Source organism: Syngnathus leptorhynchus, chromosome 22, assembly GCF_054491065.1.
Source record: "Syngnathus leptorhynchus isolate UIUO chromosome 22, UIUO_Slep, whole genome shotgun sequence".
In the NCBI taxonomy this organism is placed as follows: domain Eukaryota; kingdom Metazoa; phylum Chordata; class Actinopteri; order Syngnathiformes; family Syngnathidae; genus Syngnathus; species Syngnathus leptorhynchus.
Window position 1 is genome coordinate 1,802,386 of NC_141216.1, and position 14,284 is coordinate 1,816,669.

General features: G+C 44.0%; 4 protein-coding genes across 6 annotated transcripts; 3 read left to right on the forward strand and 1 right to left on the reverse strand.

The window, feature by feature from the left end:
• The first annotated feature begins 357 nt into the window (after nt 1-357).
• mto1 (mitochondrial tRNA translation optimization 1) lies at nt 358-4,291 on the forward strand. Its single transcript, XM_085904282.1, has 13 exons — nt 358-497; nt 932-1,141; nt 1,207-1,406; nt 1,545-1,662; nt 1,879-2,177; nt 2,241-2,353; nt 2,418-2,608; nt 2,681-2,811; nt 2,920-3,124; nt 3,267-3,438; nt 3,533-3,642; nt 3,718-3,875; nt 4,074-4,291. The coding sequence occupies exons 2-13, from the start codon at nt 952-954 to the stop codon at nt 4,179-4,181; spliced, it is 1,995 nt and encodes a 664-aa protein (XP_085760408.1). The 5' UTR covers nt 358-497; nt 932-951; the 3' UTR covers nt 4,182-4,291.
• Nucleotides 4,024-14,254, reverse strand: LOC147039190 (tectonic-3-like). Of its 3 annotated transcripts, XM_085904284.1 has the most exons (22): nt 14,111-14,254; nt 13,693-13,820; nt 13,227-13,324; nt 12,000-12,209; nt 11,297-11,411; nt 10,563-10,663; nt 8,884-8,969; nt 8,677-8,790; nt 7,236-7,448; nt 6,914-7,031; nt 6,730-6,827; nt 6,319-6,431; nt 6,116-6,224; nt 5,895-6,007; nt 5,785-5,823; nt 5,629-5,703; nt 5,418-5,537; nt 5,249-5,347; nt 5,059-5,162; nt 4,842-4,989; nt 4,595-4,729; nt 4,024-4,520 (listed from the first exon to the last, which is right to left on the reverse strand). In XM_085904284.1, the coding sequence occupies exons 9-22, from the start codon at nt 7,324-7,326 to the stop codon at nt 4,425-4,427; spliced, it is 1,458 nt and encodes a 485-aa protein (XP_085760410.1). In that variant the 5' UTR covers nt 7,327-7,448; nt 8,677-8,790; nt 8,884-8,969; nt 10,563-10,663; nt 11,297-11,411; nt 12,000-12,209; nt 13,227-13,324; nt 13,693-13,820; nt 14,111-14,254; the 3' UTR covers nt 4,024-4,424. The 3 variants fall into 3 exon arrangements, with proteins under 3 accessions (XP_085760410.1, XP_085760411.1, XP_085760409.1); XM_085904285.1 differs by lacking the exons at nt 13,227-13,324; nt 13,693-13,820; nt 14,111-14,254 and having other exon boundaries at nt 12,000-13,120; XM_085904283.1 differs by lacking the exons at nt 8,677-8,790; nt 8,884-8,969; nt 10,563-10,663; ... (3 more) ...; nt 13,693-13,820; nt 14,111-14,254 and having other exon boundaries at nt 7,236-7,785.
• LOC147039191 (sulfotransferase 1C1-like) lies at nt 8,664-11,165 on the forward strand. The gene is made up of 7 exons (XM_085904287.1): nt 8,664-9,077; nt 9,163-9,291; nt 9,647-9,744; nt 9,840-9,966; nt 10,046-10,140; nt 10,221-10,401; nt 10,603-11,165. The coding sequence occupies exons 1-7, from the start codon at nt 8,891-8,893 to the stop codon at nt 10,713-10,715; spliced, it is 930 nt and encodes a 309-aa protein (XP_085760413.1). The 5' UTR covers nt 8,664-8,890; the 3' UTR covers nt 10,716-11,165.
• On the forward strand, nt 12,578-13,930 carry LOC147039192 (sulfotransferase 1B1-like). The gene is made up of 4 exons (XM_085904288.1): nt 12,578-12,696; nt 12,760-12,854; nt 12,921-13,101; nt 13,264-13,930. The coding sequence occupies exons 1-4, from the start codon at nt 12,630-12,632 to the stop codon at nt 13,374-13,376; spliced, it is 456 nt and encodes a 151-aa protein (XP_085760414.1). The 5' UTR covers nt 12,578-12,629; the 3' UTR covers nt 13,377-13,930.
• Nucleotides 14,255-14,284: the final 30 nt, after the last annotated feature.

Sequence of the window (14,284 nt, forward strand, 5' to 3'; positions counted from 1 at the left end):
TATGTAAAATTAAACTGTCATTCTTGGTTTTTGTTGGCAAAATGCGAAAGTGTATATTCATGTGTCAGATAAACAAAATCCTTGGTTGGAATTGGGGGCGGGATACAATGAAGAAGATTGCTTCATCCCGTTTTCCATTTTTGCCAAGATGCGTTCGTTCAGTGCATACAATGAAAACTATGATTAAGTGTGACGAAGTACATCAATCAATCAATCAATCAATCTTTTTAATCAACATTATATAAACTTATTTTTAACTCAAAACTGCCTGTTCTAATTTAAGAGTGGCAAAGAGAGGATTTAGCTATTGCCACATTTACTCAATGTAAATATAAACAAAGCGCTGCAAAATTTCTGTGCGCGTCTTTAGTGCATGTATTACGACCGTAAGCCACACGCAGCATGGCCGCCTCCTTATGTCCGAAAACGTCGTCTTGCTTTCTAAGTTATAAAATAAACTGAAAGCAGAACCATCCGCCCAATTTTGTGAAGAAATTGTAAGTAATTCAAGTTGGTATATTTTAGGGGCTGTGATAAACGCAATCGCACAATGCATTCGCCAAGGTGAAAGGCATTACAACAACGTATTTCTATGCAAGTTAACACATTTATATCATGTTTTCTTAATTTTTTTAGCATTCAGTCAAGTGTTAGTCCTTTATAAGCCTAACGTGTCGTTTTACTAAGATGTAAATATCAACCAAAAAAAACTGTCATTCACATTGAAAAGAACATTCAGTACTTTTGAAATCCAGCTATAATATTACACGGGATTGTGGAAATCATATTTAACACATTGGGAGAACAATGATTTGATCATAATGGTAAGCACGTCTGCCTCACTGTCGAGAGTTCCTGAGTTTGAATCCCAGTTGAGTGTTTTCTCTGTACATTCTGAATAAATGTGTGGTTCTTTCCTCAACTCATACAGCTTTACCATCATCATCATCCATGTTGACAAAGAAGCTTCCCACCTTGGAGTTCTTGCTCTCACAGCTCTCCAGACGTGCCAGTCACCTTGCCAGACAGCAATATGACGTCATCGTGGTGGGCGGGGGTCACGCAGGTACCGAGGCGGCAGCGGCGGCATCTCGGGTGGGAGCGCAGGCGCTGTTAGTCACGCAGAAAGTTCACACCATCGGTAAGAGATCAAGATCTGACCGACAAGCGTTCTTTTGGAATGAACGTCCTTCTCCCATCACATAGGTGCCTTGTCGTGCAACCCCTCTCTGGGCGGGGTGGGGAAGGGTCACCTGGTGAAGGAGGTGGATGCTCTGGACGGCGTGTGTGGTCGAGCCGGAGACTGGGCCGGCATCCATTTCTCCATCTTGAATCGCAGGAAGGGCCCCGCTGTGTGGGGGCCACGGGCTCAGCTGGACCGCCAACGCTACCGCCAATTCATTCAGGTGGGAGGGGAAAAAAAAGTTTGATGAGACAAGACGGCACCTTGAATTATTATTTTTTGCTTGATTACATTCCTATGCAACATTTTCATGTCAAAGCACTTTATAATTATTTTTATGAATTGTCTTTTCCTCCTGCAGTCTGAGCTTCTGTCCACTCCCAGACTGACTGTGCTGGAGGGATCAGTGGAGGAGCTTCTTGTCACAGAGTCTAACCCAGAAGAGCCTGGATGCCACAGAGTCACTGGGATACGTTTAGGTAGGCAGCAAACACATAAAAAAAAAAAAAAAATTCTATTAATTTTCGTGGACGGGGGAAAAAATTGGATGGAACGCAGGCTCTCTCTAGTGGCGGACAAACTAATCACAGCCCAAGGAGTACCATTGCAGTTTAGGTGTACTTTTAAATACATTAAACTTGAATGCTGTTTGTTAGGAAAAAAAAAAAACCTCAAAACTCACTTTCTGATTGCAGCCGGTGCAAGCCTTCTGATCTCAGCCCAATCTGTGGTTCTTACCACTGGAACTTTCCTGTCCGGCTCCCTCTTCATGGGTCAGAAGACGTCCCCGGGTGGGCGAATCGGAGACACACCGTCCAGTGCCGGAATGTCCCACACGCTGCGGGAGCGTCTGGGGCTGAAGATGGGCCGTCTCCGGACGGGTACCCCACCCAGAATTGTGAAGGCTTCAGTGGACTTTGAACAGGCCACGCTACACCAACCTGATAGTCAGCCAAGTCCCTTCAGCTTCCTCAACAGCCACACTCACTGCAAGGTATTCACAAGCACATGTGAAGTCGAGCCTATTGCGGTTGAATTTCAACAAACCTTTTGACAGCCCGAGGAGCAGCTGCCGTGCTACTTGACCTATACCACTCCTGGTGTGGACCAAGTGGTGAATGAAAGTCTTCATCTCAACTGCCACATACAGCAGGACACAAAGGGCCCCAGGTAGAGACACAGGGCCACTTTCGACAAACAGCTCCATTTGAGAATCGCTTTCCTTTCTATTCAGGTACTGCCCCTCAATTGAGTCCCGAGTACTTCGCTTCCCGGGCAGGCAGCATCAGGTGTGGCTGGAACCTGAGGGGTTGACCTCCGACCTGGTGTACCCACAAGGGCTTTCTATGACAATGCCCGCTGACATGCAGCTGCGCCTCCTCAGAGAGATCCCGGCCTTGCACAGGGCCGAAATCCACACGGCCGGTACACGTGACCCCAATCGGCCCATATTTTTTTTTTTTTTTTAACACAGTCTATTTTTTATGGTGTGTTTAGGTTATGGCGTGCAGTATGACTTTGTGTGCCCCACTCAGCTGAGCCCTGCACTGCAGGTGAAAAGCACCCAAGGTCTTTTCCTGGCCGGGCAGATTAACGGGACCACGGGCTACGAGGAGGCTGCTGCACAGGTTATTACAGACTGGAGAGAAAGAAAAAAAATACTACCTTGATTCAAGATCATATATCAAATCAATTATCCTCATTGAAGTTGAACGTCATGACTCTTTTCTCTCCAGGGCTTGTGGGCAGGGGTCAACGCAGCCCGCGCCGCGCTCTCCATGCCCACGATGGCGCTGTCTCGGACAGAGAGCTACATCGGCGTTCTGATCGATGACCTCGTGACGCGGGGCGTGACGGAACCTTACCGCATGTTCACCAGCCGGGCGGAGTTTCGAACGTCCCTCAGGCCGGACAATGCTGACTTGCGACTTAGCCTGAAAGGTAAGTAGAAGTCTCAGGGCCTTGCTGGAGATGAGATGAAATTGGAGCAGCAGGTTATTTGCTTTTCTAGAAGTGAAAGAGGGGAAATTGAATAAACGTTACAATCAGATTTCATTTTCAATCGTGAAACATGTCCTTGCAGGCTTCGAGGAGGTGGGTTGCGTGTCCTACCTGCGCTACCAGAAGACTGTGAGAGTGCGAGACAGTCTCCAAGATGCACTCGCAGCTCTTCAGGACATTTCTTTGCCCGCTCCAAGCTGGAGACTGAAGCTGCCTCGTGTACACATCAGCGAGAACAAAACAGACAGTCCGACGCAAGTTACAAACCGGCTGGTTCATGGAGAGAGAGATAAGAGGACCTTTCTCCATTTGACTTTGAATTCATCAGGTATCTGCTTTCTTTTTCAGCGGCTTGCAGATTCTGCAGTACAACGACGCCACCTTTGAAATGTTGGCATCCATTTTCCCAGAATGCCTTTCTCCCTACACAGAATTCTCGCAAAGGCTGAAGATAGAAGGTGGTGTGGAACGAGTTAGGATGTGGTCGTTTCAAGTCAGTGCTTTGATGTTGTTCTTCTGTGTGTGTTGTGTAGCTGTGTACAGGCCTCACTGTGCTCTTCAGCAGAAGGAGATTGAAAGGATTCAAAAAGAGGAGAGCATGTCTCTCCCACATGACTTGGACTATTTGTCTCTGCCCGCCTCTCTGTCACAGGAGGTCCGGGAGATTTTGGACAGAGTTCGCCCGAGCACGGTGAGTCCAAAATGAATGTGCAGATTTGTGTTGTTGTGTGACATTCTTTCCACCGCTAGATGGCGTTAGCAAACTTCTAACCCTTTCCAAAGAAAGTGAATGAGAAGTATATCATGTCTATTTAATTAAAATGTATTAAGATTGAGAGTAGATTCCATTTTTTATTTTGAGGTGAAACGAATTGATTGTGTCCCTCAGCTGGGCGCCGCTACACGTTTGCAAGGAATAACGCCGGCTGCAATCGTCCACCTTCTCAACTACATCCGCCCCCCGGGGAAGAAGGAGAAAAGAGCGCAGGGGAACTAACCTGAGTAAAAGGAGAAGCTAGAAGTGGAGCTGCGTACAACAAAAATCCACCTTCACTAAGAATGTACAAAACCACATTGATGCCATCACTAATCTTTCAATAAAGCAGTCAGCCAATGTTTGTGTCGAATTTCTCTCATCCTGGGTGAAGAATTCTAATCCTGTTAGCTGTGAGCAGCGTTAAACTCTATGTGACCTTAACTGCAACAGAAATGAGTCTCTCCTGATCTGCAGTGCCGCCAGTCAAGGCCACCCAAAGTCCAGCGGCGGTTTGGGGTAAAGCGTCATGTCGGCAAAGGCCACTTCGGTGGTGAGTCTGACGGGCGACGACAGAGGACACTGAAAGACACGAGCCAGACGCTTTTCACAAGGGAAGAATTATTTGGCCAGTTATGGGCCAGGTTCTGCCCCACCTGCAACTTTCGACATCTAAAGAGGTATTTAACACCCAGGATGTAGCTCTGAGGGAGATCTAGGAGGCCCATACGTGCCCACAGTACTTGCACAGAGAGCGAGTGAGGGAGGGTGCAGCCGGAGTCACATGTTTCCTGAGGGGGAAGCCGAAGCCGTTAAATCCTCATCATTATAGTCGGGAAAGATGACGCGGGTCACAAGTGAGGGTTCCAATGACCCTGGCAAATTGAACGCGTGATTTCCTACCGCCGAGCTGATGGGGCACTCCTGTTTGAGGACTCTGGTCCAGTCTGGTTGAGAGCCCGAGCTCATGGCAATGGTGTCAGGAATGGCGTCTCCTTGCAAGATGCTGCTGATGTGGGAACGCAGCTCTGTGCAGTTTCCGGAAGAAGAACTTGGAATGCAAGAATACAGTCAAGAACCTGTCAATTCATCGACTCGGAAAGGACATTTTTGGTCTTACCTAAATGAGCAGCCTGCAATTGTGTTGTGCGTGAAGAGGACTCTGGTTCGTGCGGCGGCATCAGAGGAGCACTCGCCGTCTTGCCCAGTCCCCATTACAGTCACCTGGCACGCTGTCAAGGAATCTTTCTGCACGATCAGCAAAACTAGAAAATGTAAACCGGGTGTGACGGAGGAGTTCATGAGGATACGGGTTTCACTACGCCGTTAAAGCGACCGCGAACACTGGCTCCCACCCGCAGTCCGACTGAGGGAATCTCTGGCCTCGGAGACGGGCCAACTGTCTTCAGCTATTTAACAAAAAAAGAGGAACACATTACAATAATGTGCATTTTGTATCATGACCGTAGCTGCAAATACCTTGAATTGGACCGAATGCACTTGCTGAAACAACTGGTCCGTTTTCACATCAGCTAAAAGCACATTCACCGTCGCACTCTCCAGCTCTCCTCGGTTTGTGTACACGATGACAAACTCCACCTGCAAAAGGGGTTTTGACAAAGTCGTAAATATAGAAAAGTCTTGGCTTTATTTTATTCTACGCTTGAAAAACACAAACAAAGCTTCTCACCTCTCTGGCTACATTTGTACAAAGGTTATTTTTCTCACTTGGCGCAGGCCAGTCAGAAAGTGGGGTGACTGGGATCTGGAGAGAATAATAATAATAATTAAAAAAAAGATCTTGATTGATTGATTGACCTTCTTGGTCAGGCAAATGTGTTCTCACCAAAAGGTCAGACACTTGTTCTTCAGCAGGTTTGGGAATCTGCAACGACAAAATTTGCGTTGATTTAAGAGAACGCATTTTTTCTTTCCATCTTCAGCAGACTTGCTTACTTTAATCAAGCTCATGTCCGAGAAGTAGGAGAGCGCGCTGAGATTTGGATCTTTGCTGCACGACTGAGGGGTTACCATGCGAGTACAGGACAGAGACTTGGACCTCAAGAAGCCTGCAAGACAAGCAAAACACTTCAAAGTTTACAGTTGTTAATATATGCAAAAACAAAAAACTATAGGTCCAGTGACATTTGTATTGCATTCCATTTTTTTATGCTTACGTGCGGGATTGCGGTTAAGACAGAATGCACCGGCGGGACCTGGAGACGGCTGACGAAGGAGACCTCGGACGGATGAATTGCCAAAGTACGTCTGGATGACGTCATCGGCCTAGAAAATTGATATAATCACCACAAACGAGGGGAAAAAAGCTTCAGTAATGCACCTGGGTTTGAATAGCTGCATACAAATGTGTTTCCGTTACCCGATAAAAATGTCGGCTATGGCCGACGCTGATTGGTTGCGGTGGTGAGAAGTGATAAGAGTTCCCTAATACTGGAAGCTTTAGTGGAGCAGTGGAGACCTTGATGTGATCAACTGTTGGGAGGAACAAAATAAAATTTAAAAAAATGCAAGTGTTGGGGGCATCTCCTTGTAACAAAGCTGACTCGGGGGTTTGCACGTTAAACTCATTCGTTAGATACAATTGAACTGCACTCAGCCATTCTTTCATGTACCACAAGAGGGCGCCCTTGTACAACAGTTTAATGTCAAATAAATTAGTCATAATTTGCGTTGATAGAGTGATAGCAAAAGTGTGCAAGTCATTTTAACTTACTGTCATAAAAACACAAAAAAATATATAATAATAAAAAATACATTTGCAACCATTTACCTTCAGATCGAACACAAAACAATGATTCAGTCACAGTGACCAAGGAAGTGTCCACATTGGCGCGGAACATCAGCCATTTCTCAATACAGTGTCCTGACCTGGAAAGTACACAACAAAGTGTTAGCATACAAACAACACCCAAAAGAAATAGACACTTTTGCTTGCACTGATGACAAGTTCTTACTTGGTTTCTTTCTGAGGACATCCCGTGAACACAGTACTCAGGTCAGCGACGTCACAGTCAGCAATGTCACAACAGCAGCCAATGTCGCAGACATCAGGAGTTAAATCGCAGGCACACGCTGGATAAATAACACAATGCTTGTATTCAATCTGTATGTAGACTTCTCAATCCTGGCATTCAAATGTATCAAGCAGCTGCTGTTTGCTGTCTTGTATTTGTGGCATGTAATGACAAATTTTGATCTAGCTGAGAAGCTACACAATTAATTCAAATGTAAAAAAAAAAAAAAGGTTTAAAAAGTGGTTTTGCAGGTGTAAATTACCCTCGGGGTCTCCCACAACTGGGGCAATTGCAGCTGTGGGACTTGGGGTGTCTTCAAAGGGTGTCCCAGTGCTTCCAACTGTATCATTCATGGACTCCGTGGTAGGGGTCACCCCGTCAGTGACCCCCGGAGAAGGGGTCTCCGAGCTGAGAGATTCCCCATTTGTTCCATTTGCACTTGGTGAGACAGTTGCAGCGGTAGATGTTTGGCTATCTGGAAAGGGAGTCCCAGTACTTTTGACTGAAGAATATTTGGACTCATTCGGGGGCGTTACGCTCGCGCGTTTCGTCGGCGTTTGCGCCAAGCACACAGCCGATAACACGACCAAGGCTAAACGAAGACAAAGCCACTGGTGCTTGTTCATGTCGTCACCTAATGACCACGGCGCGCATGGTGTCTAGTTGGTTGTAAATTTAGCAGCTTGAGACATCTTTTTAACGCAATGTCACACAAAACCAAGTCAAATGTAAAATATCGAATACGTGTTTCGATAGAGCTAGCTAAACTTGCTACACAGGAAGGGTTGCGAAGGCTTCTTGTTGCTAAGGAAGTCGAAGCAGCGACTTCCGGTTGGGGCACTACCGTAAAGCTCATAAAAGAAAGGGATAAAAAAAAAAAAAAATGTGTTATGTAAAATACACATTTGTATAAAAGTAGGGGTGCTAAAATGTATATTTTAGCAGTAATGTACAATATCTTCTTGAATAAATTGGCATATTAAGGAAGAATTGTTAAATGGTGTATTGTAAATATATTTGTGATTATTTGTAAAGCCCAAACATTTGTTTGCTATTCTTAGACCATTGTTTTTAAAGTCTGTGATTGTTTAACCACCGCCAGAAACTTATGTGACAAAATAAAGCACTGTTTTCACAGCCTGATCGGAAATTAAGATTAGAGGCGGGACCATTTCTCATAACACAGGCATGTCGATTGTTTCATTGCAGATGTTTTCTTTTTTTTTTGTTTTGGTTTCAGCTTTTGAAAGGTTGCCAATTCCAAGCTGTTGCTGGAGGCTGACTGCTCACTACATGGCTTCTTGTGTATTCTGCAAACTGTCCTGATGCAATAGCATACTGTGCAATCCTGGTTTAATCTCCGTTAACCATCATGTGGTCGAGCTTTAACGCACAAAGACGGCGAATCACGGAGTAAAACATCTGACTTGACTCTGGGTCCAAACTAGCAGCCAAAAGTGTAGGAGGAAAGCATAGTTTTGCTCAATGATTACAATCTATTGCTGATGAATCCAATGAAACCTGCAATTGAGCTAGCGACGACTGTTCCTGTTGTTGGGTGGTGGGATAACAATGTCCTCAAGTTACACAGGGAATAGTTGATAAAGTGTCAGGAGGAGGGGACTTAATGGTACAGGCGAAGGCTTCAATCTGTCTCCAGCAAAATATTGTAGGGACAGCCCACTGAGAGTTTTTCTGCTCACATGTCAGAGACGCTGTAGAGCAAGCCCCTGGGAGCTCGCAGAGGCAAAGTCCAGATGTTAGCAGACCGGACGAAAGGGGTAGTCGTTCGAGGAAAGGAGTTCCAGGAAAAGACCCTGGTAAATATTTGACAGAAGAGAAGAAAGGACGTCAGACAAAACCAACATTCCGCGATCTTGACTGTCCATCGGAAAAACGTTTGGACTCACTCCAGCCATGTCAGAGGACAAAGAGTTTTCATATGCCGATGCCATCAAGGAGGCGGGCAGCGCCATGAGTCGCTTCCCGCTCATCCCTGTCAAAGGAATTCCTTTAATGAGCCACATCGCCAACAACTTTGACGCAATCTCAGCTTTCTGTCCCGACGCCTCGGACCTCCTCATCGCCACCTATCCTAAAGCGGGTCTGACAGAATGCGCTGCTTCTCAGCACCTTCACATTAAGGAATGATGTCGTTCATTGTGTTCTTCTACTTTTGGGGGTTCAAGGGACAACTTGGACCCAGGAGATAGTCGATCTGCTTCTTCACAACGGTGATGCGGAGGCCTGTAAACGAGCCCCCACGCCGGTTCGTAGTCCTTTCCTGGAGATCTGGAGCCCACCACCCATCCCCTCAGGTGTGTAGTGTTTCTATATGCGGTTGCGATACGTTCTAAATTCACAGAAGGTAGAAAACAAAATTCTGCCTTTCTATTGTGCTTTTCCATCTTTGGGTAATGGATCTGACACTTCTGCTTGGCAGAAAGAACTGACTAGCGCTGATTTGAACTGGAATAGAACCTACAAGTGTTTGGGGTTGCACTGCAACATATACGCCACAAGAGGGCGATATTTCTATTAACTCAGCAAAACCACTGGGCGAGGAGGATAAATTGTACATGTGACATTATGGAGGAAATGATGGTATATAATGTTGATGCTTAATGCCAAGGTCACATCACATCGTTTTTTCTTTTCAATGTAAATTCTCAGGTCTGGACCTGCTAAATAAAATGGCTCCCCCAAGAATCATTAAGACGCATCTGCCAATTCAGCTGGTTCCGACTGGGTTTTGGGAAAAAAAGTGCAAAGTAAGTTGACGTAAGTGGGATTACATCATGTGACGAAAACTGTCATTTCTCACATTGTGGTTTTCACTCTCCATTTTGTGTCATGTGCACTGCAGACTATCTACATAGCACGCAATGCAAAGGACAACATGGTGAGCTACTACTACTTTGATCACATGAATAAGACTCAACCTGAGCCCGGGCCTTGGGAGGGCTACATTCACAAATTCATGCGTGGCGAGTGTAAGTGGCTCAGTATCTGACCCAATTGAAAGAATACTTTTCTACTTAGTGTCAAATCATACACGTATATGCACGGCAGTGCCATGGGGCTCCTGGTACGATCACGTGAAAGGCTACTGGGAGGATCGAGAAAAGAAGAACATCCTTTACCTCTTTTATGAAGACATGAAAGAGGTATGATTTAATCATTATTTTGTTTTTCATGACCTCCAAAGGCTTATGCACACATTGTTCCATGACTTTTTGACATACAGAATCCCAGGCGTGAAGTGGAACGCATCATGAAGTATCTGGACTTCTCCCTGCCTGATGATGTCATCAGCCGCATTGTGGAGCTCACGAGTTTTAAAAACATGAAGGAGAACCCGATGGCCAACTACACCTGCATTCCTAAGACTGTTTTTGACTCGTCCATTTCTAACTTCATGAGAAAAGGTCATTCAATATGAGTACTCTTGATAGGGGAGCAGTGACCTCTAGCGGTCTTACGCGTTACTGCGTTTCCCACTGGTTTATTTTCCATTCAAAATAAAGTAAAAAAATAGTGGGGAACCTTTTGCCTGCTATCAACATTTGAAGAAATATATTCTACTCACCAGAGATATCTTCTTTTCTTTTTTTTCCCCTCCTCAACAGGAGAAGTCGGTGACTGGAAAAATCATTTCACATCTGAGCAGTCCGCAGAGTTTGATGAGGACTACGAGAAGAAAATGAAGCAAGTCAACATCCCATTCAGAACAGAGTTATAACAAGTTTCACATTGTTTTAATGGCTCATACTGAGTTTTTTCTCAATCATTGCTAGTTGCAATTGCAATACAGTCTTTTAAGAATGATTTAAAAAAAAAAATGCAATTTGCTTGTCCCAATATTGGTTGTACCTTATTTACCGCAAGAAAGGCATGGTTGACGAAACAGTTTCCCCGCCCAGAGTTTAAATAAACTAAATGAGAGAAATTTAAACTAATTTGTACTATTTGCATGATGCACCCACGCCTTAATTCTGCCTTCCTTCCAGTCATTATGCACATCCACTTTGTTTGGATCACTGCAGAATAGTCACGATTCATGAAAATGATGACATAACTCTGTTGAATGTCAATTGTGACCAACAGATCACGGTGCTTACATTACAATTAGTTTTGCATATCCTGATGCTTACATGAATAAAGCATGCATTAAAAAAAAAAAAAAAAGAACTCCTGTTGTTTGGTCATGTTTTTGTTGTTTGGTCATGCAGGGGAAAGATTAATCAAATTCAAGAGTAAAAGGTTTTGAAACATAAAGCTAATAATAAAAATAAAATAAAATGGTGATAACTACTCACTTACTGTATTTTCTTTAAGGTGTCTTGAGCTTCCTTTTAGGGGCAATTTCAGCCATCAGGACAAGTCGGTGATTGGAAACAACATTTTACTCCCAAGATGTCAGCAAATTTGACAAGGACTACGAGAAAAAAATGAAGCATGTCAACATATCGTTCGGAACGGAGTAATGATGAAAGGCTGCTTTGATTCTATGTTCTACATATCCGGATTCTTAGAAACATGCAATAAAATAAAAGCTACAATCATTTAACCAAATGTATCTTTCGCAACTGGGAGCTGCAAGGCCGTTATTAAGATTGACAATTTCTCCCTATTTTACATTGGGAGTGGTGCTGTTTACACACTGGAGGGTTGTTAAATTTGAAACCAAATGAGGACAAGCTGCTAGGTAAATATTCAGAGGACCTGTTATGATAAAAGGGCAGGAGAAAGGAGTTCATTCAGAACTATTACACGCCAACTATTTGAAGTTGTTCCAGCAAACCTTTTGACCTCAGCCATGTCTACCAAACTTGTCCAAGTAAAAGGGATTAATCTCGTAGATCACATCGCCAAAAACATTGACGCCGTGTCCGCTTTCTGTCCGCATTCCTCGGACATCCTCATCTGTGCTTACCCTAAATCAGGTTTGAGAGCGTTCTATTTTTTTTATGTGCTTAATTTCTCATTTAAGAATTTTACATCTTTTTTTTTTTTTTTTTGGTACCTTGGGTAATCAGGCTCGACCTGGATGGCGGAGATAGTCGACTTGCTTCTTCATAACGGAGATGCCGAGAGCTGCAGACGAGCCCCGATAACGATTCGAGCCGTTTTCCTGGAAGCTTCCGATCGACTACGCCCTAAATCAGGTGTGTGGACCCCATTTTGATGGTAGATGTCTTCCAAAGCCGATTGAAACTGACTGTTTCCGCACCACCTAGAAGCAAAATGCATTCTTTATCATTCAAAGCAATTTGCTGGACAACATGAATGGTATTAAGCAAAATTTGGGGAAGTTGCAATGGTAATAGGAAAATGATTTTCAAAAAGGAATGATTTAAGTTATGAGCTTGGTCATTGAACAAATTCAAGTTGTAAGTACATTGATATTTGCTGTCAACCATCAGGTCTCGATCAACTGAAGGAAATGGATCCCCCGAGGCTCATGAAGACGCATTTGCCCATTCAGCTGGTTCCGGTCGGATTTTGGGAAAAGAAGTGCAAAGTATGTCGAAGCTACGACGACGATGACAACAACTCCGAAGTGTCGCCTCTCATTGAATAACTTGTTTTCAAGATGATCTACGTTGCACGGAATGCAAAGGACACCGTGGTGAGCTACTTCTACTTTCACGGCATGAATAAGGTCGGTCCTGAGGCTGGCCCCTGGCAGAACTTCGTCCACAAATTCATGAATGGAGACCGTAAGTGAAAATATCATGCGGACTTTTTGAGCATTTCACTTGACTTGACTATTGTGACTGCAGTGGGATGGGGCACCTGGCACGATCACGTGAAAGGTTACTGGCAGGAACGAGAGACGAAAAACATCCTCTTTACCTTCTATGAAGACCTAAAGGAGGTCGTGATTTCAACTTTTTCATTTTACATCACAAATTGGGCTAAGCAAAACTGGTTCTCATTTTAGAATCCTCGGCGTGAAGTGGAGCGGATCATGAAGTACCTGGATCTGTCCCTCTCTGACGAGGTCATTGACCGCATTGTGGAGCTGACCACCTTCCAGATCATGAAGATTAATCCAATGGCAAACTACAGCTTTGTTTCCAAAAATACTTATGATCAGTCCAACTCCAAATTCATGAGAAAAGGTGATATAGTAACTGTATATTTTTTTTAACGGTGTCCAATATTTTCCTAAATAATGTCATTTTTCCTGTCACTCTGCAATTTCCGTGCTTCAGCACTTTGCGACATGATTTTCAACATAACTTACCATTCTGCCGTGTCTCTTTCTTTGCTTTGCACAACAGGACAAGTGGGTGATTGGAAAAATCATTTTACACCGGAGGAGTCAGCAAAGTTTGACGAGGACTACGAGAAAAAAATGAAGCATGTCAACATACCGTTCCGAGCGGCGATCTGAACAGGCTTTGCGGCATTTTAATGGTTATCTGGACATGCTACAGAGGAATGAATATGTTGTGAAGGACAGGTGCGAATAGACGTTATTAAATTTCTATCTCAAGGAACCATTGTACTATAATCAGAAATAATATTACAGGATTTATTTTGAGAATGAACTCATTGAAATTTGCTTGTCATAGTATTGACTTGAGCATCGAGTAGACGCTCAGAATTCATTTAAGTGAACAAGTAACATGCAAATAAATAGAAGTCAAATGTTAACTCCAGCATGTGAGTATTGCAGTTAGTTTTTGTAAGAGCTTAGGGTTAGTTACCTTTGTATTGCTGATGTCGAGTTAGTGTTTTAAGTTTACCAGTCGGGTTCGTAGGTCAGGCAGCCGATGAAGGGTTAGGTTCAAAGCGTGGCATTTCGAGTTAGGATTAATGGAGAAGGAGGACAAGCCTATAAGAAGAGAACATGGTTCAAAACACAGCTTCAACATCCTGAAATGAGTTGAATCAAAAAACACAGAAATATTTCACCAAGAACAAACACGTACAAGGTTCCCTTCTAAAGCATTCTTAATATTTAAATTGGTTAGTAATAATAAAAAAACCAAAACCAATAAAATATGCACGTTTGTCATCATCATTTTATTTCATCTCATCAGGTAAACAATATATAAGACCAAAAGTGTTGAGACTGCGTGGACATGCCCAACATGTGTCACGAGACCATTGACTGCAGCTTGCCTATTGGAGTGAATAGAAGGAAGCCCTGGCCGCCGGATGGATGTTGGCTTTCCTGCCCTTCATTCATTCATGCAACCCTACGGCACACTGTGCAGAGCTCACCTGAAGCGCGGCTCCTGCACAAGCCAGTAAAGACTAAAAGTCATGAGCTGAAAAATCTTTCATAGGAAAATG

Bases quoted from the DNA above. Each gene is read 5' to 3' on its own strand.
- mto1 (XM_085904282.1), top strand. From the start codon at position 952: ATGTTGACAAAGAAGCTTCCCACCTTGGAGTTCTTGCTCTCACAGCTC. The intron at 1,407-1,544 runs GTGGGAGGGGAA...TTCCTCCTGCAG, and splicing joins GCTACCGCCAATTCATTCAG to TCTGAGCTTCTGTCCACTCC. The intron at 1,663-1,878 runs GTAGGCAGCAAA...TTCTGATTGCAG, and splicing joins AGTCACTGGGATACGTTTAG to CCGGTGCAAGCCTTCTGATC.
- LOC147039191 (XM_085904287.1), top strand. From the start codon at position 8,891: ATGTCAGAGGACAAAGAGTTTTCATATGCCGATGCCATCAAGGAGGCG. The intron at 9,745-9,839 runs GTAAGTTGACGT...TGTGCACTGCAG, and splicing joins TTTGGGAAAAAAAGTGCAAA to ACTATCTACATAGCACGCAA. The intron at 9,967-10,045 runs GTAAGTGGCTCA...TATGCACGGCAG, and splicing joins CAAATTCATGCGTGGCGAGT to TGCCATGGGGCTCCTGGTAC.
- LOC147039192 (XM_085904288.1), top strand. From the start codon at position 12,630: ATGAATAAGGTCGGTCCTGAGGCTGGCCCCTGGCAGAACTTCGTCCAC. The intron at 12,697-12,759 runs GTAAGTGAAAAT...TTGTGACTGCAG, and splicing joins CAAATTCATGAATGGAGACC to TGGGATGGGGCACCTGGCAC. The intron at 13,102-13,263 runs GTGATATAGTAA...TTTGCACAACAG, and splicing joins CTCCAAATTCATGAGAAAAG to GACAAGTGGGTGATTGGAAA.
- LOC147039190 (XM_085904283.1), bottom strand. From the start codon at position 7,599: ATGAACAAGCACCAGTGGCTTTGTCTTCGTTTAGCCTTGGTCGTGTTA. The intron at 6,432-6,729 runs GTAAATGGTTGC...TCCTCCCAACAG, and splicing joins GTTTTGTGTTCGATCTGAAG to TTGATCACATCAAGGTCTCC. The intron at 6,008-6,115 runs GTAAGCATAAAA...CTTGTCTTGCAG, and splicing joins TCTTAACCGCAATCCCGCAC to GCTTCTTGAGGTCCAAGTCT.